Here is a 26110-nt window from a genome sequence, read left to right as displayed (position 1 = left end):
GGGTACTCAGTCTCTAACTAGACTCTTCTCCTCTGTCGCCCCCCGGTGGTGGAACGAGCTACCAAACTCCATTCGGTCCGCAGAGTCCCTTTGACCTTTAAGAAGAAGCTAGCGACCCAGCTCTTTATGACCTCTGACCTTAATGATGATGATGCTGATGATGATGACATCGAGGATGTTGTTGGTGTTGATCAGGATATTCATGATGATGACTATATTGACCTTGTTGATGTTGTTGTGATGCAGTGTCTGGTCGCAAGCGAAGCTGTTTGTTGGCTCTCACTGACTCCGCCCCCTCCTGTCTCCATCGTCATGTTGTATGAACTCTCAGATGTTCGTCGCTTTGGACAAAAGCGTCTGCTACATGAAACTGTAACATCGTAACATGGTAAATGAAATTGTAAAAATCTGCTCGTGTAGACACGTGTAAATAAATATATAAATGTTCATTCCTAAAAAATAAAACTTTTCTTTCTTTCTTTCATTCTTTTTAAATTAATCTCTTAACTTTTCTTTTGGTTTACAGAAATAAATAGGCTTTATTAATTTATAATAAAAAGGCTTTAAGAATTGCTTTTCTGACAAACTAATATATTGACACATGGATGGACTTTATTGATCCCAAATTGGGAAACTGGTGTTACTGCAACAAGTTATCAAAACAGACAGAAAGCACCAACACAGTTAATATACGTGAACACTAGCAGATAGAAATATCAAGTCATGATGAACATACTAAACCATCTGTATTTCACTTTAAAAACGGAGCGGTGACCTCAAGCGAGAGCCGAGAGAACACACGTCAACGCTCTCGATGGACATGACGATGCTAACGTTAGCTATCATTTCTTCTGGCTAAAACAATCCTTTCTGTTTAACATACAGTACGTGTTAGTATCATGGATATACTAGCTAGTGAGGTAATTTGGCTAAAAGCTATGCTAGCAAAAGCATTAGACAGCAAGCAGGCTAAGGTTAGCCAGCTAGCTACAACCTGGCTAATCTGCGTGGATCTGGTGTTTCTCAACTTTAGCAGGCAGGGTCATTTACCAGCCAATCAGATCATTCACAGGAGTCTGGATGAATAAGCTAACATTATCCACCCCGGACAGTATTTTACTACACACACACACACACACACACACACACACACACAAAGCCCCTCCCTCTTCAGATCTCCTCTTTAGCCTCCTGCAGCCTCAGAGGGAGACGCAGAGGACCGACAGGACGTGCAGAGAGAGTGTTCACAGCAGTCGGCTGACATCATCACCATGAGGTTTGAAGAGATCCTGGATGACGTTGGAGGCTTCTCCAGGTTCCAGTTCCTGATCCTGTTGGTCCTGTGCCTCCCCCGTGCCATCCTCCCCCTCCACTTCCTCCTGCACAACTTTGTCTCTGCGACGCCTTCTCACCGCTGCGCCCTCACCAGCCCGGAGGACGGAGACGGGGTGTCACCCAGTGCTGACCCCGGGTCTATGGCCCTCAGGATCCCCCGCCTGGAGGACGGCTCCTTCAGCTCCTGCAGAGTGTACGACCCCCCGCTGACCCTTGACTTCCAACAAAGCAACATGACAGCACCTTGCCCGCACGGCTGGATCTATGACCAATCACAGTTCAGCTCCACGACGTCTACAGAGGTAAGAGAAACTTTATGAAAGTATTAAAGGAGGAATGAAAAAGAGTCAAATAATAAAGAAACTCTTACAAGCATGTTGACCTTTAACCCTGTGACTCACCTGGTGCACAGGTGCATCAGAGAGACATCAAGTGTAGAGGAAGGGTTAAACTCATCAATCAATGTAATATATTGAGTTTTATTTGCAGTGTGGAGTGTTGATGAGTGGCTGCAGTCTGTCTGAGTACAAACATGTCTGTTGAAGGTCATGCCTGAAGCACTGTAATAAAGCTGTGTGGGAATCAAACTTAACATCAAATCAATGGAACTGATTGAACATTCAGCACAGGAGCATTATGAAGCCACGCTGTCGAGGCTGTGGGTAGCATGGTGATGGCATCTGGATGAGCCTCTGATTAGGCTGATGTGTTTGTAGAGGAAAAGCAACAATCGGTTTGCTGTGAATTAAACTGAGACTGAGCAGATTTCAAGGTTTATAATCTGCTTAAATAACAGATGCAGACGCAAACACATGATTTCATTCATCGTAATGTGAACCTCAAACATGCTGGCACAGGGCACCACGATCCAGGAATCAGAAGTCTCCCTGTGGCGTGACACACACTCAGCCGCTCATTAAACACAGCCAGTTATTCTCTAATCCACTCAGTGAAAGAGCTCGCAGCTCTCTTTGATATAAACTCAACAATGTGCTGGGATTTAATCAGGAACACCACAGACAGCCTGCAGCTAAATGCTAACATCAGCATGCTAACGACCTCACAATCACATTGTTTATAAGGATTAAACAGAATGTCTACAACAAGTGGGCGACGCAGAAATGTCTTAAACATGCATTCTTTCTAATGTCCAGCAGGGGGCGACTCCTGTCTGATCCTATAGAAGTCTATGAGAACATGCTCCTCCTCCTCTCCTGATGTATTCCCTCAGTAAACATGTTCCTAATGACTTTATGGTCTCAGTCTCTAGTTTCAAGTCTCCTTCAACACAGCATGATGTTCATTTAGTCACTGATGCTCCCACTGAGAGTCACACAGACCAGGAAGAGGGGCGGGGTTAGGGCTGGGCTACCTGTGAGTGACACAACGCTACCAAGGCGACCTGTCAATCAGGATAGTGAGCAATGCATATCCAACCTGTTGTCCAAATATGGTCACTTCTGGTTGTTCATTTCTTCACTGAGAGCAGTGAAAGTTTGCACTAACCAAATTTAGCATCAAAATATATTTCACTGTTACTTTGAATTAGCTCCGCCCTCTTGTCCAAATATGGTCACTTCTGACTGCAAAAAAACAAGATGGCGACAGCGTCCACTTCTTAAAGTGGAGGTGTGTTTACGTAAGCAGAGCACCAAGAACGCTCGGTCAGTCAGCTAGCTACTGCGCTGTGGAGAACGTCTGTCTACGCCCACAAATCAAATCCCTCTGATGATATGTCCCGCCTGCACGTCCTGTTTCACTCGGAAATACGTCACGATACGGAAGCTAGATACTCTCGAAACGCCGTTTCAGCTCGACTTTAAACACAATCTGTGGGTATAACGTGAATTATGTCTTGACTTAGCTTGTTAGCATGCTAACATTAGCTTATTAGCAGTAAAAACAAGATGCAGCTGAGGCTGATGGGAGTTTATTGATTTTTCACGTATGCAATCACAGTCGTGTTCAATACTTCCAAATAAGAACATTAAAATGCAACATGGAAACATAAAGATGTTTTCGTTAGGCGTCAGAAATGAGTAAATAAAGGACAGCATCAAGGACGTAAACATTCAAAACTAATTAATGAATTAATAAAAAATGTAAACTGCACGTTTAAGATGGGACGTTACCGTCCACGCAGCGCGTGTGCGACGCTGTGCGACGCTGTGCGATGGTGTTTCAGTTCACTCAGGTGTTGAGCTGACGATGGCGCTGAATGACACCTGAGAGGATCCCCACAGTTAACGTTCATCCTGAGGGGACAAGGAATGTTCCAGATTTCATCACAGTCGATTTAACAGTCGAGATGTTTCATGGACCCGAGTGAAGCTCTACCAGCGTTGTGTGTCAGTGTGTGAGCGTGACACATCGCTGTGACAGCTCGCGCCGCTGCAGTCAGTCTGTCGGTGACGCAGACGACACACTTCAAACAGTCCACCTTCCTCGGGTCAGTCCAGGCCGTCAGAGATCAACGTTTAATGAGAGTTATTGAGACCCTTGTTCCAGGTGCTCTCAGGTGTGAGTGTCTGAACCTGTGTGTGTGTGTGTGTGTGTGTGTGTGTGTGTCCGCAGTGGGATCTGGTGTGTGACGACAAACAGCTGAATCAGGCTCTCGCCACCTACTTCTTCCTCGGGGTCACGGTTGGAGCCATCCTGTTCGGACAGCTTTCTGACAAGTGAGTTTGACTTCACCGACTGTTCACACTCAGCCCAGCCTGCTCACCGTACAGATAACAGTCACACACACTTCATCACGAGCAAAAGTCCTCCATCGGTTTTAGTACGCCTCATTAAAGTAAAGATCAGGAGCTCCGGGTCGGTCTGAATGGTACACGAGCCGCTCGATTATAAAGTTAAGAATCAGTTTACAGACAAGTTGTTGCTCATCCTGCACACTGTTCTCAGCGTCTTCAAACTCACGAGACTCTGACGACCTTTGACCTTTTACAAGAGTAACGTCAGCGTTCGGAGGCTTGTTAAGAGCAAACATATCCGTAAAAGTGAAGCATCTAAAGTTCAGCTGAAGGAAGGGAAACTTTGCAAAAGTCTGTGTGTTTGTTCGCTCCGTGAAATGTGTCACACCTGCTCATCACTGTCCTGTCTGAGCACACAGAGATCTGTCTTTTATCTTGCTGTTTGTTCAGCTGTATTTGTGCCGTTAGTCAGAATCTATTACGTTTATAGGTTTTATATTTACCCTCCATGAAGTGAAACTGCTGGATGATGAAATGTGTCTGTGTGAAGATGAGCGCAGCCCCTTTAATAAACTAATGTGATTCATAATGAAAAATTCATGTCTGAAACAAACATGAAACACCGAAGTGCTCTCAATCATGATGTCATGAATGGGATCATAGGTCATGTGTTGTGATGAACACCCCCTCCTCCTCCTTAATCAAACTGTTGACCCCTCTCCAGGGTCAACTGTCAGATGCATCGTGACAGAGCAGAAAACAGGCTGCTCCTCTGAGACGCCATCAACTCATGATGATCAGTGATGTTAAAGAGCAGCAGCCTGACAGAAGAACACATCAGAAACACAAATAAAACACTGAGAAGGGAAATCACACCGTCTGCAGCTCTGAGACCGGAGTCACGCTTTCATAACAATCACATGAAACAGCCTCTGAGCAAGGCAGCAGCTCCAGCCTCAAACAACACGGCAACACAGTGTGCTGGTCAGCTCCACGGTCAGCTGCTGCTCTGCTGACACAGACGTGTGTGTGTGCGTGTGTGTGTGTGTGTGCGTGTGTGTGTGTGTGTGTGTGTGTGTGTATGTGTGCGTGTGTGTGCGTGTGTGTGTGTGTGTGTGCGTGTGTGTGTGTGTGCGTGTGTAACAAGCAAATTCTGCACATGACTCTGTATTAAATAAAGTTAGAATCAGTCAGTTACCTAATAAGACCATGTCATTGATTATGAAACACAGAAAACTGTATCCACATGATTGTATCTCTGCACACACACACGCACACACACACACACACACACACGCACACACACACACACACACGCACACATACGCACACACAAGCACACACACACACACACCCACACGCACACACAAGCACACACACCCTCACACACACACACACACACACACACCCTCACACACACACACACACACACACACACACAGGGTTAATGTGTTTGCATTAATTCATTATATCGGGGCGACTCATGAAGATCACGATCAGCTGGATTCAGTTAATCGATTGTGTCCAACCTGTCCCGCCGTCATCGAGGATGCTTCCTCAGTCTCAAGGTTCCTTCAAGGTCACCTTCAACAGTGCAGCTCGTGTGATCATTTATACAACAACAATGCTGTTTGTTAATAATCAATAATAATAATCCAGTTATGAGCCCGCTTCATAATGAATATTTGTACCTTTCAAACTTAAAGTAGATTTACTGCTGCGCTCGGAGTACAGTGAGATTTATAATGCGAGTCTCATGAACTGGATTATTCTCATATTGTGTGTTGTCCCGCCTTTCAACATAAGGAAATAATCTCCCACCACTCGCTTATTTAACAAAGTATTAAACATGTAAACTGTCAGTAAAATCACTGTTTTCTTTCATGGAGTTTGGTGGCTGGAAAGAGGAATATGTAGCAGCCAGAAAACGACCCTTTGATGAGTTTTATCCTTTCGTCTAGCAGACTTTCATTATTTATTCTAACCACATTTAATTGACTTTAATTAAACACACTGACAGTGTGAGGGTACTGTTGTTCCACCACTTGGTGTTTTAACAAAGTATATTCCATTTTTAAAATCTGATTGAGTTTGTCTAAATGTTTCAGCTGTATTTGGTGTAATTCAATGCAAAAAGTATCGTGAAGAAAATATAAACAAACTAAGAGATTGAAGCAGAAGTAGACCGGCAACTTCCACCTTCTTTAAGGTAAAATGATAGTTTTCTTCAGTGGAGTCTGGTGGCTTTAAAGAGAGCACATTTTTGTCTTTATATCGTAAAGTTCGACGCTAACAGCACGAAGATCATAAACAAACTTACTGATCGAGTCAAAGATGAACCGGCAATGAGTTAATGAATAAAAAAAGTTTCATCATTTCCTCAAGCTCACCTTCTGTGCTTATCTAACACATTTCATTCACTGTGGAACACCTGAACATGCGTTCCTTTAAGTGGATATTGGACCAGCAGCTGAGATTCTGCTGAGTTTGTTAAAGGTGTTGGGTCTCCTAACGATCCAATCCCACCCCGTCTTTTTAAAGAGGTTTTCCCCACCATGGCGCCATATGTGCTCAATATAATAAACAGTAGCCTAGCTAATGGGACTTTACCTGTGAGCTTTAAGCATGCAGTGGCGACACCATTGATAAAAAGGCCCGGCTTAGACTCTTCTGTACTGTTAAATTTTAGGCCAATCACTAAACTCCCTTTTCTGTCTAAGATTTTGGAGAAAATTGTTTATTGCCAGCTGAAGTCATTCTTAGATGAGACAACATTGTTGAGGTGTTCCAGTCTGGGTTTAAGAGCCGACACAGTACTGAGTCGGCACTGTTGAGGGTTTTTAATGACATTTTTTTAGCCACAGACTCTAGTCACGTTGTTGTCTTGGTTCTGTTGGACCTAACAGCTGCCTTCGTTCAGAGGACCATCAGATCCTCCTGTCGCGCCTGGAGAACTGGGTGGGTATTCAGGGTGGTGCTTTGGATTGGTTCAGGTCCAGTTTAAAAGAGAGAAGTTTTTGCGTTCGTGTTGGAGCCGCTGAGTCTTCTGCAGCGCCTCTCACATGTGGAGTGCTTCAAGGCTCTATTCTTGGCCCTCTTCTCTTCTCACTGTACTTACTTCCTCTAGGATCAATTCTCCGAAAACACAGCATCGCATTCCATTTTTATGCCGATGATGCCAAATGTATGTGCCAATAAAGCATGGGAATGCCAACCGTCTATTAGAGTGCTTTACAGAAATAAAGACATGGATGTCAATTAGTTTTCTGCATTTAAATGATAAAAAGACTGAGGTCATGTTGTTTGGCCTAGTGATGCTACCATAGTCCATGCTGATCTAGGCCCTTTGAGTCAATATTTGACACCAACAGCAACAAACCTGGGTGTAAGACTGGACAGTCACTGTAGCCAGAAGTCACTCACTCGACTACAGCTGGTTCAAAATGCTGCTGCTCGACTTTTAACTGCTGATCTAATCTGATTTCCAAATGAGGAACGCGCCAGAGGCGGATCCTGTGGTCAAACAGTTCTTCAGTCCCAAACTTAGTTAACAAAGTTAACACAGAAAAAAGTTTCATGAAATGTAAAGTTTTATCAAAAGCTCCAGACCAGCCATGAAACTAATGTCTGTGTGTGTTTGTGTCGCAGGTTTGGTCGTAAGTCGATGCTTCTAGTGGCTTTAATCTTCTCCTGCATGTTGGGAGTCACCTCTGCCTTCTCCACCTCCTACGTCATGTTCGCTGTCTCAAGAGCGCTGTGCGGCGTGGCGCTCAGCGGGCTGTCCATCATCGGCGTCGTCCTCGGTAAGAACTCAAGCATACACTCAATGTGAGGTCTGGAGTAGAGAAACCTGCTTATTGTTTTAAAATGGCACTTTAAATTAGAGGACCACTTTTAAGACTTTATCTTAACGTCACAACTTCATTATCTCATTACAATAACATCTTAATGCTTTCATGTTGTTTCTTTTTCCGGTTATTTTGAGATAATGATTTCATCAGTCCTTTCATGAACATATCTAATTGTAATATACGACAGAGTTTGGTCTGGGGCTGCTCTTTGTAAAGTGTCATGAGATTTGTTGTGATTCCACGCTATATAAATAAAAATTGGATGACTTGACTGATTGCCTGATTGATTATCTCACAAATATAACTTGCTGGTTTCATCAATTATATTCAATTAAATGCAAACAATCAGAGAGAAAAAAATGTAGCTGCTTCCCATGAAGCCCTCAGTAATAATGTTATAATATTAAAATAATTAGAGAAAACATTATTGAATTGACGTCATCACAACTTTGTCTTTGTCTCAACGTGCAGTGTTGATTGTTGTTGATGATTTGTGAATAACTGTCGGTCAAGAACTCCACCAATTCTAAGTTAAAATCAGGTCACTGTGGAGGCCCTAAAGGTGTTTCACAAAACACAATATAAAAAACCCACAACATTTTACAAAACACATCTCACAAAACACATTTCACAAAACACGATAAACTACAACACACAAAACACAATATAAAAAACCCACAACATTTCACAAAACACATTTCACAAAAACACAACATTTCACAAAACACAACATTTCACAAAACACATTTCACAAAAACACATCATTTCACAAAACACAACATTTCACAAAACAAAACATTTCACAAAACACAAAACTTAACATTTCACAAGATAACATTTCACAAAACATCACATTTCACAAAAACACAACATTTCACAAAACAACATTTTACAAAAACACATTTAACAAAACACATTTCACAAAATACAACATTTCACAAAACAAAACATTTCACAAAACACAACATTTCACAAAACACATTTAACAAAACACAGCATTTCACCAAACACGTTTCACAAAATACAACATTTCACAAAACAACATTTCACAAAACACAACATTTCACAAAAACACAGCATTTCACAAAACACAACATTTCACAAAACACATTTCACAACACATTTCTCAAAACACATTTCACAAAAACACAACATTTAACAAAAAACAGCATTTCACCAAAAACAACATTTAACAAAACACATTTCACAACACATTTCTCAAAACACATTTCACAAAAACACAACATTTAACAAAACACAGCATTTAACCAAAAACAACATTTAACAAAACACAGCATTTCACCAAGCACACCATTTCACAAAACACAACATTTAACAAAACACAACATTTCATAAAACACAACATTTAACAAAACACAGCATTTCACCAAACACAACATTTAACCAAACACAACATTTCACAAAACACAGCATTTCACCAAACACAACATTTAACCAAACACAACATTTCACAAAAACACAACATTAAACAAAACATAACATTTGACAAAAAACAGTATTTCACCAAAAACAACATTTAACAAAACACAGCATTTCACTAAACACAACATTTAACCAAACACAACATTTCACAAAACACAACATTTCACCAAACACAGCTTTTCACCAAACACAACATTTCACAAAACACAACATTTAACAAAACCCAACATTTCACAAAAAACAACAATCACCAAACACAACATTTAACAAAACACAGCATTTCACTGAACACAACATTTCACCAAACACAACATTTAACAAAACACAGCATTTCACCAAACACAACATTTAACAAAACACAGCATTTCACCAAACACAACATTTCACAAGACACAGCATTTCACCAAACACAACATTTCACCAAACACAGCATTTCACCAAACACAACATTTCACAAAACACAACATTTAACAAAACACAGAATTTCACTAAACACAACATTTCACCAAACACAACATTTCACAAAACACAACATTTAACAAAACACAGAATTTCACTAAACACAACATTTCACCAAACACAACATTTAACAAAACACAGCATTTCACCAAACACATTTCATAAAACACATTTAACAAAACACAGCATTTCACCAAACACAACATTTAACAAAACACAGCATTTCACCAAATGCAACATTTCACAAAACACAACATTTCACAAAACACAAAATTACACCAAACACAGCATTTAACAAAACACAACATTTCACCAAACACAACATTTAACAAAACACAGCATTTCACCAAATGCAACATTTCACAAAACACAACATTTCACAAAACACAAAATTACACCAAACACAACATTTAACAAAACACAATATTTCACCAAAAACAACATTTAACAAAACACATTTCACAACACATTTCTCAAAACACATTTCACAAAAACACAACATTTAACAAAACACAGCATTTAACCAAAAACACAACATTTAACAAAACACAGCATTTCACCAAACACACCATTTCACAAAACACAACATTTAACAAAACACAACATTTCACCAAAAACAACGATCACCAAACACAACATTTAACAAAACACAGCATTTCACAAAAAACAACATTTCACAAAAACACAACATTTCACCAAACACAACATTTCACAAAACACATTTCACAAAACACATTTCACAAAAACACAACATTAAACAAAACATAACATTTGACAAAAAACAGCATTTCACCAAAAACAACATTTAACAAAACACAGCATTTCACTAAACACAACATTTAACCAAACACAACATTTCACAAAACACAACATTTCACCAAACACAGCGTTTCACCAAACACAACATTTCACAAAACACAACATTTAACAAAACACAACATTTCACCAAAAACAACAATCACCAAACACAACATTTAACAAAAGACAACATTTCACTGAACACAACATTTCACCAAACACAACATTTAACAAAACACAGCATTTCACCAAACACAACATTTAACAAAACACAGCATTTCACCAAACACAACATTTCACAAGACACAGCATTTCACCAAACACAACATTTCACCAAACACAGCATTTCACCAAACACAAAATTACACCAAACACAACATTTAACAAAACACAACATTTCACCATACACAACATTTAACAAAACACAATATTTCACCAAACACAACATTTCACAAAACACAACATTTAACAAAACACAGCATTTCACCAAACACAACATTTCATAAAACACAACATTTAACAAAACACAGCATTTCACCAAACACAACATTTAACAAAACAACATTTCACCAAACACACCATTTCACCAAACACAACATTTAACAAAACACAACATTTCACTAAACACAACATTTCACCAAACACAACATTTCACAAAACACAACATTTAACAAAACACAGCATTTCACTAAACACGACATTTCACCAAACACAACATTTAACAAAACACAGCATTTCACCAAACACAACATTTCATAAAACACAACATTTAACAAAACACAGCATTTCACCAAACACAACATTTAACAAAACACAGCATTTCACCAAACACAACATTTCACAAGACACAGCATTTCACCAAACACAACATTTCACCAAACACAGCATTTCACCAAACACAAAATTACACCAAACACAACATTTAACAAAACACAACATTTCACCATACACAACATTTAACAAAACACAATATTTCACCAAACACAACATTTCACAAAACACAACATTTAACAAAACACAGCATTTCACCAAACACAACATTTCATAAAACACAACATTTAACAAAACACACCATTTCACCAAACACAACATTTAACAAAACAACATTTCACCAAACACACCATTTCACCAAACACAACATTTAACAAAACACAACATTTCACTAAACACAACATTTCACCAAACACAACATTTAACAAAACACAACATTTAACCAAAACCAGCATTTCACTAAACACAACATTTCACCAAACACAACATTTAATAAAACACAGCATTTCACTAAACACAACATTTCACCAAACACAACATTTAACAAAACACATTTAACAAAACACAACATTTAATAAAACACAGCATTTCACTAAACACAACATTTCACCAAACACAACATTTAACAAAACACAGCATTTCACAAAACACAACATTAAACAAAACACAGCATTTCACCAAACACAACATTTAACAAAACACAGCATTTCACCAAACACAACATTAAACAAAACACAGCATTTCACCAAACACAACATTTAACAAAACACAGCATTTCACCAAACACAACATCTAACAAAATACAGCATTTCACCAAACACAACATTTCACAAAACACAACATTTCACCAAACACGACATTTAACAAAACACAAAATTACACCAAACACAACATTTAACAAAACACAACATTTCACCATACACAACATTTAACAAAACACAGCATTTCACCAAACACAACATTTAACAAAACACACCATTTCACCAAACACACCATTTCACCAAAGACAACATTTAACAAAACACAACATTTCACCAAACACAGCATTTCACCAAACACAACATTTCACAAAACACATTTCACCAAACACAGCATTTCACCAAACACATTTCACAAAAAACAACATTTAACAAAACACAACATTTCACTAAACACAACATTTCACCAAACACAACATTTAACAAAACACAGCATTTCACCAAACACAACATTTGACAAAACACAGCATTTCACCAAACACAACATTTAACAAAACACAGCATTTCACCAAACACAACATTTCACCATACACATATTTCAAAAAAACACAACATTTCACCAAACACAACATTTAACAAAACACAGCATTTCACCAAACACAACATTTCACCAAACACAACATTTAACAAAACACAGCATTTCACCAAACACAACATTTAACAAAACACAGCATTTCACCAAACACAACATTTCACCATACACATATTTCAAAAAACACAACATTTCACCAAACACAACATTTAACAAAACACAGCATTTCACCAAACACAACATTTCACCAAACACAACATTTAACAAAACACAGCATTTCACCAAACACAACATTTCACAAAACACAACATTTCACAAAACACATTTCACAGAACACATCTCACAAAACAACATTTCACAAAACACATTTCACAAAACAACATTTAACAAAACACAACATTTCACAGAACACATCTCACAAAACATTTCACAAAGCACATTTCACAAAACATTTCATCAAACACAACATTTCCCAAAACACATTCCACAAAACACATTTCACAAAAAAACATTTCACAAAACAACCTTTCACAAAACATATTTCACAAAATAACATTTCACAAAACACATTTCACAAAACAATCTTTCACAAAACACATTTCACAACATTTAACAAAACACACCATTTCATCAAACACATTTAACAAAACACAACATTTCACCAAACACATTTCACAAAACAACATTTAACAAAACACAACATTTCACAGAACACATCTCACAAAACATTTCACAAAGCACATTTCACAAAACATTTCATCAAACACAACATTTCCCAAAACACATTCCACAAAACACATTTCACAAAAAAACATTTCACAAAACAACCTTTCACAAAACATATTTCACAAAATAACATTTCACAAAACACATTTCACAAAACAATCTTTCACAAAACACATTTCACAACATTTAACAAAACACACCATTTCATCAAACACATTTAACAAAACACAACATTTCACCAAACACAACATCTAACAAAATACAGCATTTCACCAAACACAACATTTCACAAAACACAACATTTCACCAAACACAACATTTAACAAAATACAAAATTACACCAAACACAGCATTTCACCAAACACAACATTTCACAAAACACAACATTTAACAAAACACAGCATTTCACTAAACACAACATTTCACCAAACACAACATTTAACAAAACACAGCATTTCACCAAACACAACATTTAACAAAACACACCATTTCACCAAACACAACATTTAACAAAACACACCATTTCACCAAACACACCATTTCACCAAAGACAACATTTAACAAAACACAACATTTCACTAAACACAGCATTTCACCAAACACAACATTTCACAAAACACAACATTTCACAAAAAACAACATTTAACAAAACACAGCATTTCACTAAACACAACATTTCACCAAACACAACATTTAACAAAACACAGCATTTCACCAAACACAACATTTAACAAAACACAGCATTTCACCAAACACAACATTTAACAAAACACAGCATTTCACCAAACACAACATTTCACAAAACACAACATTTCATCAAACACGACATTTAACAAAACACAACATTTCACTAAACACAACATTTCACCAAACACAACATTTCACTAAACACAGCATTTCACCAAACACAACATTTAACAAAACACAACATTTAACAAACACAGCATTTCACCGAACACAACATTTAACAAAACACAGCATTTCACCAAACACAACATTTCACAAAACACAACATTTCACCAAACACAACATTTAACAAAACACAGCATTTCACCAAACACAACATTTCACAAAACACAGCATTTAACAAAACACAACATTTCACCAAACACAACATTTAACAAAACACAGCATTTCACCAAACACATTTCACAAAACACATTGCACAAAATAACATTTCACAAAACACATTTCACAAAACAACATTTCACAGAACACATCTCACAAAACAACATTTCACAAAACACATTTCACAAAACAACATTTCACAGAACACATCTCACAAAACAACATTTCACTAAACACAACATTTCATTAAACACAACATTTCACCAAACACAACATTTAACAAAACACAACATTTAACAAAACACAACATTTAACAAACACAACATTTCACAAAACACATTCCACAAAACACATTTCACAAAACAACATTTCACAAAACAACCTTTCACAAAACAACATTTCACTAAACACAACATTTCACTAAACACAACATTTCACCAAACACAACATTTAACAAAACACAACATTTAACAAAACACAACATTTAACAAACACAACATTTCACAAAACACATTCCACAAAACACATTTCACAAAACAACATTTCACAAAACACAAAATTTCACAGAACACATTTCACAAAACAACATTTCACAAAACAACATTTCACTAAACACAACATTTCACTAAACACAACATTTCACCAAACACAACATTTAACAAAACACAACATTTAACAAAACACAACATTTAACAAACACAACATTTCACAAAACACATTTCACAGAACACATCTCACAAAACAACATTTCACAAAACACAAAATTTCACAGAACACATTTCACAAAACAACATTTCACTAAACACAACATTTCACTAAACACAACATTTCACCAAACACAACATTTAACAAAACACAACATTTAACAAAACACAACATTTCACTAAACACAACATTTCACCAAACACAACATTTAACAAAACACAACATTTAACCAAAACCAGCATTTCACTAAACACAACATTTCACCAAACACAACATTTAATAAAACACAGCATTTCACTAAACACAACATTTCACCAAACACAACATTTAACAAAACACATTTAACAAAACACAACATTTAATAAAACACAGCATTTCACTAAACACAACATTTCACCAAACACAACATTTAACAAAACACAGCATTTCACAAAACACAACATTAAACAAAACACAGCATTTCACCAAACACAACATTTAACAAAACACAGCATTTCACCAAACACAACATTAAACAAAACACAGCATTTCACCAAACACAACATTTAACAAAACACAGCATTTCACCAAACACAACATCTAACAAAATACAGCATTTCACCAAACACAACATTTCACAAAACACAACATTTCACCAAACACGACATTTAACAAAACACAAAATTACACCAAACACAACATTTAACAAAACACAACATTTCACCATACACAACATTTAACAAAACACAGCATTTCACCAAACACAACATTTAACAAAACACACCATTTCACCAAACACAACATTTAACAAAACACACCATTTCACCAAACACACCATTTCACCAAAGACAACATTTAACAAAACACAACATTTCACCAAACACAGCATTTCACCAAACACAACATTTCACAAAACACATTTCACCAAACACAGCATTTCACCAAACACATTTCACAAAAAACAACATTTAACAAAACACAACATTTCACTAAACACAACATTTCACCAAACACAACATTTAACAAAACACAGCATTTCACCAAACACAACATTTGACAAAACACAGCATTTCACCAAACACAACATTTCACCATACACATATTTCAAAAAACACAACATTTCACCAAACACAACATTTAACAAAACACAGCATTTCACCAAACACAACATTTCACCAAACACAACATTTAACAAAACACAGCATTTCACCAAACACAACATTTCACAAAACACAACATTTCACAAAACACATTTCACAGAACACATCTCACAAAACAACATTTCACAAAACACATTTCACAAAACAACATTTAACAAAACACAACATTTCACAGAACACATCTCACAAAACATTTCACAAAGCACATTTCACAAAACATTTCATCAAACACAACATTTCCCAAAACACATTCCACAAAACACATTTCACAAAAAAACATTTCACAAAACAACCTTTCACAAAACATATTTCACAAAATAACATTTCACAAAACACATTTCACAAAACAATCTTTCACAAAACACATTTCACAACATTTAACAAAACACACCATTTCATCAAACACATTTAACAAAACACAACATTTCACCAAACACATTTCACAAAACAACATTTAACAAAACACAACATTTCACAGAACACATCTCACAAAACATTTCACAAAGCACATTTCACAAAACATTTCATCAAACACAACATTTCCCAAAACACATTCCACAAAACACATTTCACAAAAAAACATTTCACAAAACAACCTTTCACAAAACATATTTCACAAAATAACATTTCACAAAACACATTTCACAAAACAATCTTTCACAAAACACATTTCACAACATTTAACAAAACACACCATTTCATCAAACACATTTAACAAAACACAACATTTCACCAAACACAACATCTAACAAAATACAGCATTTCACCAAACACAACATTTCACAAAACACAACATTTCACCAAACACAACATTTAACAAAATACAAAATTACACCAAACACAGCATTTCACCAAACACAACATTTCACAAAACACAACATTTAACAAAACACAGCATTTCACTAAACACAACATTTCACCAAACACAACATTTAACAAAACACAGCATTTCACCAAACACAACATTTAACAAAACACACCATTTCACCAAACACAACATTTAACAAAACACACCATTTCACCAAACACACCATTTCACCAAAGACAACATTTAACAAAACACAACATTTCACTAAACACAGCATTTCACCAAACACAACATTTCACAAAACACAACATTTCACAAAAAACAACATTTAACAAAACACAGCATTTCACTAAACACAACATTTCACCAAACACAACATTTAACAAAACACAGCATTTCACCAAACACAACATTTAACAAAACACAGCATTTCACCAAACACAACATTTAACAAAACACAGCATTTCACCAAACACAACATTTCACAAAACACAACATTTCATCAAACACGACATTTAACAAAACACAACATTTCACTAAACACAACATTTCACCAAACACAACATTTCACTAAACACAGCATTTCACCAAACACAACATTTAACAAAACACAACATTTAACAAAACACAACATTTAACAAACACAGCATTTCACCGAACACAACATTTAACAAAACACAGCATTTCACCAAACACAACATTTCACAAAACACAACATTTCACCAAACACAACATTTAACAAAACACAGCATTTCACCAAACACAACATTTCACAAAACACAGCATTTAACAAAACACAACATTTCACCAAACACAACATTTAACAAAACACAGCATTTCACCAAACACATTTCACAAAACACATTGCACAAAATAACATTTCACAAAACACATTTCACAAAACAACATTTCACAGAACACATCTCACAAAACAACATTTCACAAAACACATTTCACAAAACAACATTTCACAGAACACATCTCACAAAACAACATTTCACTAAACACAACATTTCATTAAACACAACATTTCACCAAACACAACATTTAACAAAACACAACATTTAACAAAACACAACATTTAACAAACACAACATTTCACAAAACACATTCCACAAAACACATTTCACAAAACAACATTTCACAAAACAACCTTTCACAAAACAACATTTCACTAAACACAACATTTCACTAAACACAACATTTCACCAAACACAACATTTAACAAAACACAACATTTAACAAAACACAACATTTAACAAACACAACATTTCACAAAACACATTCCACAAAACACATTTCACAAAACAACATTTCACAAAACACAAAATTTCACAGAACACATTTCACAAAACAACATTTCACAAAACAACATTTCACTAAACACAACATTTCACTAAACACAACATTTCACCAAACACAACATTTAACAAAACACAACATTTAACAAAACACAACATTTAACAAACACAACATTTCACAAAACACATTTCACAGAACACATCTCACAAAACAACATTTCACAAAACACAAAATTTCACAGAACACATTTCACAAAACAACATTTCACTAAACACAACATTTCACTAAACACAACATTTCACCAAACACAACATTTAACAAAACACAACATTTAACAAAACACAACATTTAACAAACACAACATTTCACAAAACACATTCCACAAAACACATTTCACAAAACAACATTTCACAAAACAACCTTTCACAAAACAACATTTCACAAAACAACATTTCACAAAACACACATTTCACAAAACACAACATTTCACCAAACACAGCATTTCACCAAACACAACATTTCACCAAACACAACATTTCACAAAACACATTTCACAAAACACATTGCACAAAATAACATTTCACAAAACAACATTTCACAGAACACATCTCACAAAACAACATTTCACAAAACACATTTCACAAAACAACATTTCACAGAACACATCTCACAAAACATTTCACAAAACACATTTCACAAAACAACATTTCACCAAACACAACATTTCACAAAACACATTCCACAAAACACATTTCACAAAAAAACATTTCACAAAACAACCTTTCACAAAACAACATTTCACCAAACACAGCTTTTCAACAAACACAACATTTAACAAAACACAACATTACAACATTTCACCAAACACAACATTTCACTCAAGGCACATTTCACAAAACACATTTCACAAAAACACAATATTTCACAAAAAACGTTTCATGAACAGAAAATTTCCAAACAGAAGATGTAACGAAACACATTAAAACAATCACTACATTTCACGAAATCCTACATTTCATAAAACACTACATTTCACAAAACACATTTTACATAAAAAAAAGCTACATTACACAAAGCACATCATTGAAAAAAACTAAATTTCACGAAACACTACATTTCATAAAACATTTTACAAATCACAACATTTCACAAAACACATTTTACATTAAAAAAAAACTACATTACACAAATCCCATCATTAAAAAAAAAGAAAATTTCACAAAACATTTCACGAAACACAAGATTTTAGGAAACACATTTCACAGAACACAACATCTTATAAACACATTTCACAAAAGACCATCTTTCACCAAACACATTTCACCACAACATTTGACAGAACACATTTAATGAAACACCACATTTCACAAAACACATTTCTCCAACACAAAATTTCACTAAACACGTTTCATGAACAGAACATTTCCAAACATAAGATGTTACCCATTTCAAAAAACACTACATTTCACGAAATCCTACATTTAATAAAACACTACATTACACTACAAAACACAATATCATGCCACAAAACATTTTACAAATTACAACATTTCACAAAAAACAATTTACATTAAAATAAAAAACTACATTACACAAACCACATCATAAAAAAAAAACAAAATTTCACAAAACATTTCATGAAACACAACAACATTTTAGAAAACACAATACTTCATGGCATTATTCCCCACTACTTTTTGTCACAGTTTATACTCTTTTCACTTAAAGAAAACTTTCTTTCAAATGACGAATTGGTCCAAAAAGTTTTGGAATTGTTCCAGAAGATTGTTTCAGTTGGCAGCTGTAATATGGGCTGTAATGGCTGCAATGTAGTCTTTAAGGGAAAGTGCACCTGGTCAAAGTACTTATGTCCATTAAAAAATCTGTGAATATTATGTTAAGTGTCTCACAACATTTTGAAAAGGATCGGTACAGAGGTAGACGTTTTTTTCCAGGTAAGACAATTTCTTTTCAACCAGTAACCTTTAGCCTTTACATGGCTCTTGCTTCCTTGTTTCAAACTGCAGAGACAGTACAAATATACATCTGAAGATAACCTGAATTAATGAATTAATGTCTTCTAGATTTAGGCTGCAACCAATTAAGTAAGTCACACATTAAACAATGCTAACTTTCATAATGACACCTCATGTTAGCATATTCAGTGTGAGGCAAGGAAAGGTCTGGGTCAGTCCAAAGTCCAAGATTTTTGACTGAATCAACTTCATCAAGAGTTGATCTTTCATCAGAATTCATATGGAAATCAAAGGGATGAACAATTGTTGCATACCAACACCAGGCTACAACTTCTCAATCAATAATTAGCTTTTAGGGAGCCAGTTGTGGACCAGTTCAAATCTAACTGTAAAGAAGATCAGAGTTAGAAATACAAACAACAGTATCATCTGCATATAGACGAACAAGCCATCTCAATCATGTTTGGGGTAAGTCGTAACCACATTTGATTTAAAGCCACAGAATAAAGCTTATCAAGAAAACTTTACTGAAATCTGGTAGCCAAAATCTGTCTCTTCCTTCGTGTCTAAAATCAAACTGTGTCCCTGTTTGAAAGAATTTAGGTTTTTTATTAAAATCCATCCGTTGTAACTGCTCACTTTCTGCGCAGGTATCGAGTGGACGGATGTGAAACACCGGACCTTCACCGGCACTGTTATGAGTTTGTCATGGAGCGCAGGGAACATGCTCCTGGCTCTAATGGCATACTTCATACGAGACTGGAGACACCTGACGCTGGCGGTGACGGCGCCCTGCACCGCTGCCATCATCGCCTGGTGGTAAGGTGGATGCTAGGAGAAGTTGTAGTAAATATCTTAATGATTGTGTTTTTAAAAGCCAGTTTCCTGTGTTGGTGTTCAGGTGGCTACCAGAATCAGCTCGCTGGCTGCTGGCCAATGGCAGAATAGAGGAAGCAAAGAAGTATCTAGTGCAGTGTGCTAAGATGAACGGGAAGAATGAGTACACGTCCAAACTGGACTCTGAGGTACAGCTAAGTCACTCAATGTGAACATACAGCATTCATAAAGGTTTCTGATGAGCTCAATCTCAAAAGCATGTCATTGCCACTCTAGCAGAGAGAACTAAGGAACACTACCTAAATAACACTGCAACACTCACACAACCATCAGTAAAAGTTAACACTCCCTGGGAAACTTAAAGTCTTTTGGGAAAGAGAGGGATTAGTTCTTCTCAGCCACTGGAAGGTCCAGCCTTAGGCCTCCTCGTGGTCGCCTTACTGTTACTGACCATGTGCTTGTTTCAGACTCTGGCCAAGGTGACCGTGTCCGAGGTGGCAGAGAAGACCCACTCCTACCTGGATCTGGTCAGAACACCTCAGCTGAGAAAGATCACCCTTTGCTCTGGATTGTTCTGGTACCAAATCACTGTTTGATCACTCACCTCTGAACCTAAAGGGAAATCTTCTATTTATACATATTTTGTTGTCCAAATGAATAATAGCTAAAAGTTTTGGAATGGCCCCAAAAGATTACTTCATCCAGAAGCTGTGAAACGGATTGTAATGGCTGCAAGATAATCCTTGGGGCTTAATGAATCTGATCTAAGGTCGTCCACTAAAAGCTCTTGTTGTTTCCACTGACAGGCTCAGATTGTTCTTCTAAGTGTGTGACAACATGACAGAAAGGATCCCTACAGAGATAGACCTTTTTGTTACAGAGGAAGATGATTGTTTTAACCACACACAGACGTTACATCGCTCTCTGCACACACACCAGACTCCATTCATAAAAACAGGGATTTTGGCTCACAGAACACAGGAGTTGTTGCTCTACCTCTGCTTCGTTTGGTTAGATTGTGATTGTGTTTAAAGACACCAGACTCCATTGATAAAAACAGCATGTCTTTACCCCAAAGGGATTACGTTGCTGCCATTACAGCCTGTTTCACTGCTGCAGGCTGAAGTTTGAACACATGCTGTGAGCAGTGGAGCCCTTGTATCTGCAGTGTGTATTTGTACACTGCCTGTTGCTGCCCCTGCAGGTTTGCTGTTGCCTTCCTGTACTACGGGATCAGCTTCAGGATCTCAGGTTTTGGCGTGAGTATCTACCTCACACAGTTCATCTACGGCGCCATTGAAGCTCCCGCCAAAATATTCACCTTCTTCGTCCTGAACTGGATCGGACGGCGAAACGGCCAGGCATGGTTTCTGATCACAACGGGAGCTCTGATTGGAATCAACACGGCCATACCTTTCGGTGACATCACTTCCTGTTTCTGCTTATACATTACAAAACATGACATTTTGCAGACTTGCTAAGATTGCTCTCACACGTCAGTTGTGTATAAGAATCCTGAATTAAAAGGATTACTTCACACTTCCTGACACTCACACGTTTGCTAACTTCTCTCTCAGAGTACACGATGGTTCGTATGTGCATCGCCGTCGTATCAAAGGGTTTCTCAGAGGCGGCGTTCACCACGGCGTTCCTTTACACCGCTGAACTCTTCCCAACCGTCCTCAGGTAAAACCCTGAACCTGAAACCATGAGGGTCCACCTCAAGGACTCTGACTGATGCTGCTTTTACCGACACTTTGAGCATTTTAACCTGAACTGATGGACACGCCCTGCATAGAAAACCCTATTTATTTATAACATTTTGTAACATGTTCTTAGTGGGGTTTTGACACGTAGCTGACACATCCACACTTTTTCAAAAAAATAACTTTAAATACATGTTGTTTGTAAAATTAGAAACAACATCACTTATGTAAGTAGTTGTTACCTACGAGTCACATTCAACCCCTGCAGAGGCGTCGTCGTGTGTCATTTTCCAGAAACAAATGTGTTTGTATCTGTCTCTTCTCTGTCCTCAGGTCTGACTCGATCTGTTGCTGATGTGAGTTTTATTGATCACTTGTCCTGCTGTGATTGGTGTTTGCTGACCATGTGATAAGCTGTCATGCTAATAAGTCAAAGAAAAGCAGTTGTGAATGACACTTTTTTTTTTTTGCACACACTTGCTAAAAAAGGGTTTACAAATATTTTCTTCATGTGTCGACATTCAGAATAGTTTGGGGCAATATATTTCATGTTTTTGGTTTTAATTTTTTAAATGAAAACGTCTTTTTATATTTTTATTTGGAGACATTTTTAATACTTTTTTCAGTTATTATGATTCACTGACTTTCATGACCTTAAAGCTCAGTTTGTGCAGATTTTAAGGAAATGAATTATTTTTCACCAAACACACTTCAGTTTCGCTCCTGTCAGAGCGTATTACACTCACGTAAGGTCTAATCTCATCAATGCCTTACACTCTGCCAGCAGCTCCGAGCAGCAGCGACATTAATTACATCATTAAAAACGACGGAACAAATAAATCTCTTCTCACAGAAAAGTTTTAAAGCTTTCTAGAAACGGACTCAAACATTGGACTCTGGCCTCGCTCGTGCTCTGATAGAGGACGACTGACGCTCCTGTTTGTGTTGTTGGACAGGCAGTGCGGGATCGGCTACACCTCCTGTCTGTGTCGGATCGGGAGCTCCCTCGCTCCGCTCGTCATGCTGCTGGAGGACGTCTGGCTTCTTCTGCCGCCGCTGATCTTCGCCGGGACGGGGATCATCAGTGGGAGCTTGGTTTTCATGCTCCCAGAGACGCTCAACGTCCGTCTGCCTGAAAACATCTTCGACGTGGAGGAGGGGAGGTGGAGTATCTCTCTTAGTGTTTGTTTAAAGCTCCTGCGAGGAACTTTCATTTTGTCGAGCTCAGCGCCCCCCTGTGACACCGACCCAGTGGAGGCGCTTACACACATTACATTACATTATAACATAAATATGGATAATCAATCTTCTTCCTGATGGTCTGTTTGTGTAGAGACATCAGGATTCGAGAGATTCTTACTGCTTCACCTGTCAGACGTGTTATTACCTTTAAAAGCGTTTCAGACTTCGTGCAGGAAGTTAACAATGTTCACCTTTTGTTGACATTAACCACCATCTTTCCCTGACTGTACCAGTGTTAGCATGTGTGCCTACTATTAAGGTAAAAAATAAGTCTGGACTTCATGTTATATTTTGCTTTTGTGCTAAATGCTCCTCTCCTATCCAAGCCTGAGCTCCCAGCCAGTCTCTCTGTGCAACCACAGATCAACATCCAGCTCGGACAAACTGAACTCAGAGGATGTTGACTCGTTAAAAGCTCGTCTGTAGATATTTCTTTATAAAACTCAACAACAAACTGAACCAAACACAAACTCAATAATGAGAAACACAAGATACAAATGATAACACAGAAACACGTCACACTGGTCCGATCGCTCATCAGTCACATTGGTTTATTGGTGTAATTGTGATGTTTGCTGCGTCCGTTTTACACCAACTGACTCATGACATGAATGAGTGAATTAGTGTGAATACCACCAAATGGATGGTGTCCAATAGGAAAGAATTATAATCAAATTAAAAAAAGGCTAACATGCAGACAAATCTGTGCAGTGAAATGTGTCTGAGTGATGTTTCAAGTCCAAACCAAATTATTGACTGAAGTAAAATGTGTTTATCTGATGTTCCCTCAGATCGGCGTCTGCAGATAAACACATCGGAGTTGATCGACTCGCTCTCTTTCCTCCACTGATTACTAACAAATGCCATCCGTGATGTCCTCAATAAGGACTTTTATAGCTTGTTGTTGGTTACAAAGTCAACTGTTATTCTAAGTTATTTTTAGTCTGTTGTTTTCATTCCTCAGATTAAGACTGACTGCTGGGTTGCTTTCTATTAGCAGATGAAATCATCTCTCTTAACTTCTTCTGTGTTTGTGTTCAGACACAGACGCTGTGACACAGACGGTGACACAAAGATCGAGCTGATGAAACTGAACTCCAAAGAAACCACAGACACGCAGGACGACTGACGAGCTGCCGAGCGAGTGAGTGAGGCCGTGGTTTCCTGCTGGTGGGTCAAAGAGAGAGCGAGGCGGCAGTCTGCTGTGGATGGATCGGTGCTTTTTGAGTTTCCTTTTGACATCAGAATAGGAGCATGTTGTGTGTACAGAGCTGACGTACAGTAGAGGTTGTCCTTGTAGTGTTTTGAGTCCTCAGTAAAGACAAGCTGATGATGATGCTCGGCTGTCAATCAAATGACTGTGAGTTTCAGGTGCTACATGAGCGTGCTACAGCTGATCTGTGTGTTCAGGAAGCTGAAACGCTGTACAACAACCACGGACATCTAATTATGAGTGTGCAAATAAAATGTTTTCAGCATCTTTGAAGTCTTTATTTTAGATCTTCTGCCACACAAAAGTCTCATGGCGGCCATTTTCCTCTGATGTCATGCTAAGGGTGGCTAAGTTAATGGTAATGTTAGAAAATGGTATCGTAAGCTTAACAGCTTTAGCGTTAGCTTACATTACCTTCTGTTAGCATAAATTTACGGTATTGTGAGCTAAAGATATTGTAAGCTAGCAAACTTTACTGTTAGCTAGGATGTTTTAGCCTTTCCTATCTTATGTTCATTTTTATGCTGCTGCTACTGTAGCCACTTTCAGCTAATTGTTCTCCCTGTCACTCGTATGTTTACTCATAGTTATATTTCTTATAGAGGTACAGTTTTTATTCATAGATTTTCACAGTCCATAGTTTTTTAGTTGTTGTAGTTTCTATCATTGCTTTATTTTTAACTGTGACCTGGTAGGCCTACAACATTTCGTTAACTTTCACAAACATGTTCTGAAATGACAAAAC

General features: G+C 37.3%; 1 protein-coding gene across 1 annotated transcript; it reads left to right on the top strand.

The window, feature by feature from the left end:
* Window positions 1–1271: 1271 nt before the first annotated feature.
* slc22a7a (solute carrier family 22 member 7a) lies at window positions 1272–25281 on the top strand. Its single transcript, XM_069666479.1, has 10 exons — window positions 1272–1637; window positions 3910–4013; window positions 7680–7834; window positions 21018–21186; window positions 21269–21392; window positions 21672–21781; window positions 22409–22623; window positions 22782–22890; window positions 23867–24073; window positions 25194–25281. Exons 1-10 carry the CDS (start codon window positions 1272–1274, stop codon window positions 25279–25281), a joined length of 1647 nt encoding a protein of 548 aa, XP_069522580.1.
* Window positions 25282–26110: the final 829 nt, after the last annotated feature.

The sequence above is a fragment of the Semicossyphus pulcher genome, unplaced genomic scaffold, assembly GCF_022749685.1.
Source record: "Semicossyphus pulcher isolate SPU_LCO1_2020_fin unplaced genomic scaffold, fSemPul1.0.p SCAF_17, whole genome shotgun sequence".
Classification (NCBI taxonomy): Eukaryota; Metazoa; Chordata; class Actinopteri; order Labriformes; family Labridae; genus Semicossyphus; species Semicossyphus pulcher.
The sequence above is the reverse complement of the archived record's forward strand: the minus strand, read 5'-3'. Positions and strand labels throughout refer to the sequence as shown.

Excerpts from the sequence above, each read along its gene's own strand:
- slc22a7a (XM_069666479.1), top strand. The coding sequence starts at position 1,272 with ATGAGGTTTGAAGAGATCCTGGATGACGTTGGAGGCTTCTCCAGGTTC. Across the intron at positions 4,014-7,679 it reads TTCGGACAGCTTTCTGACAA|GTTTGGTCGTAAGTCGATGC; the intron begins GTGAGTTTGACT and ends TTTGTGTCGCAG. Across the intron at positions 7,835-21,017 it reads CATCATCGGCGTCGTCCTCG|GTATCGAGTGGACGGATGTG; the intron begins GTAAGAACTCAA and ends CTTTCTGCGCAG.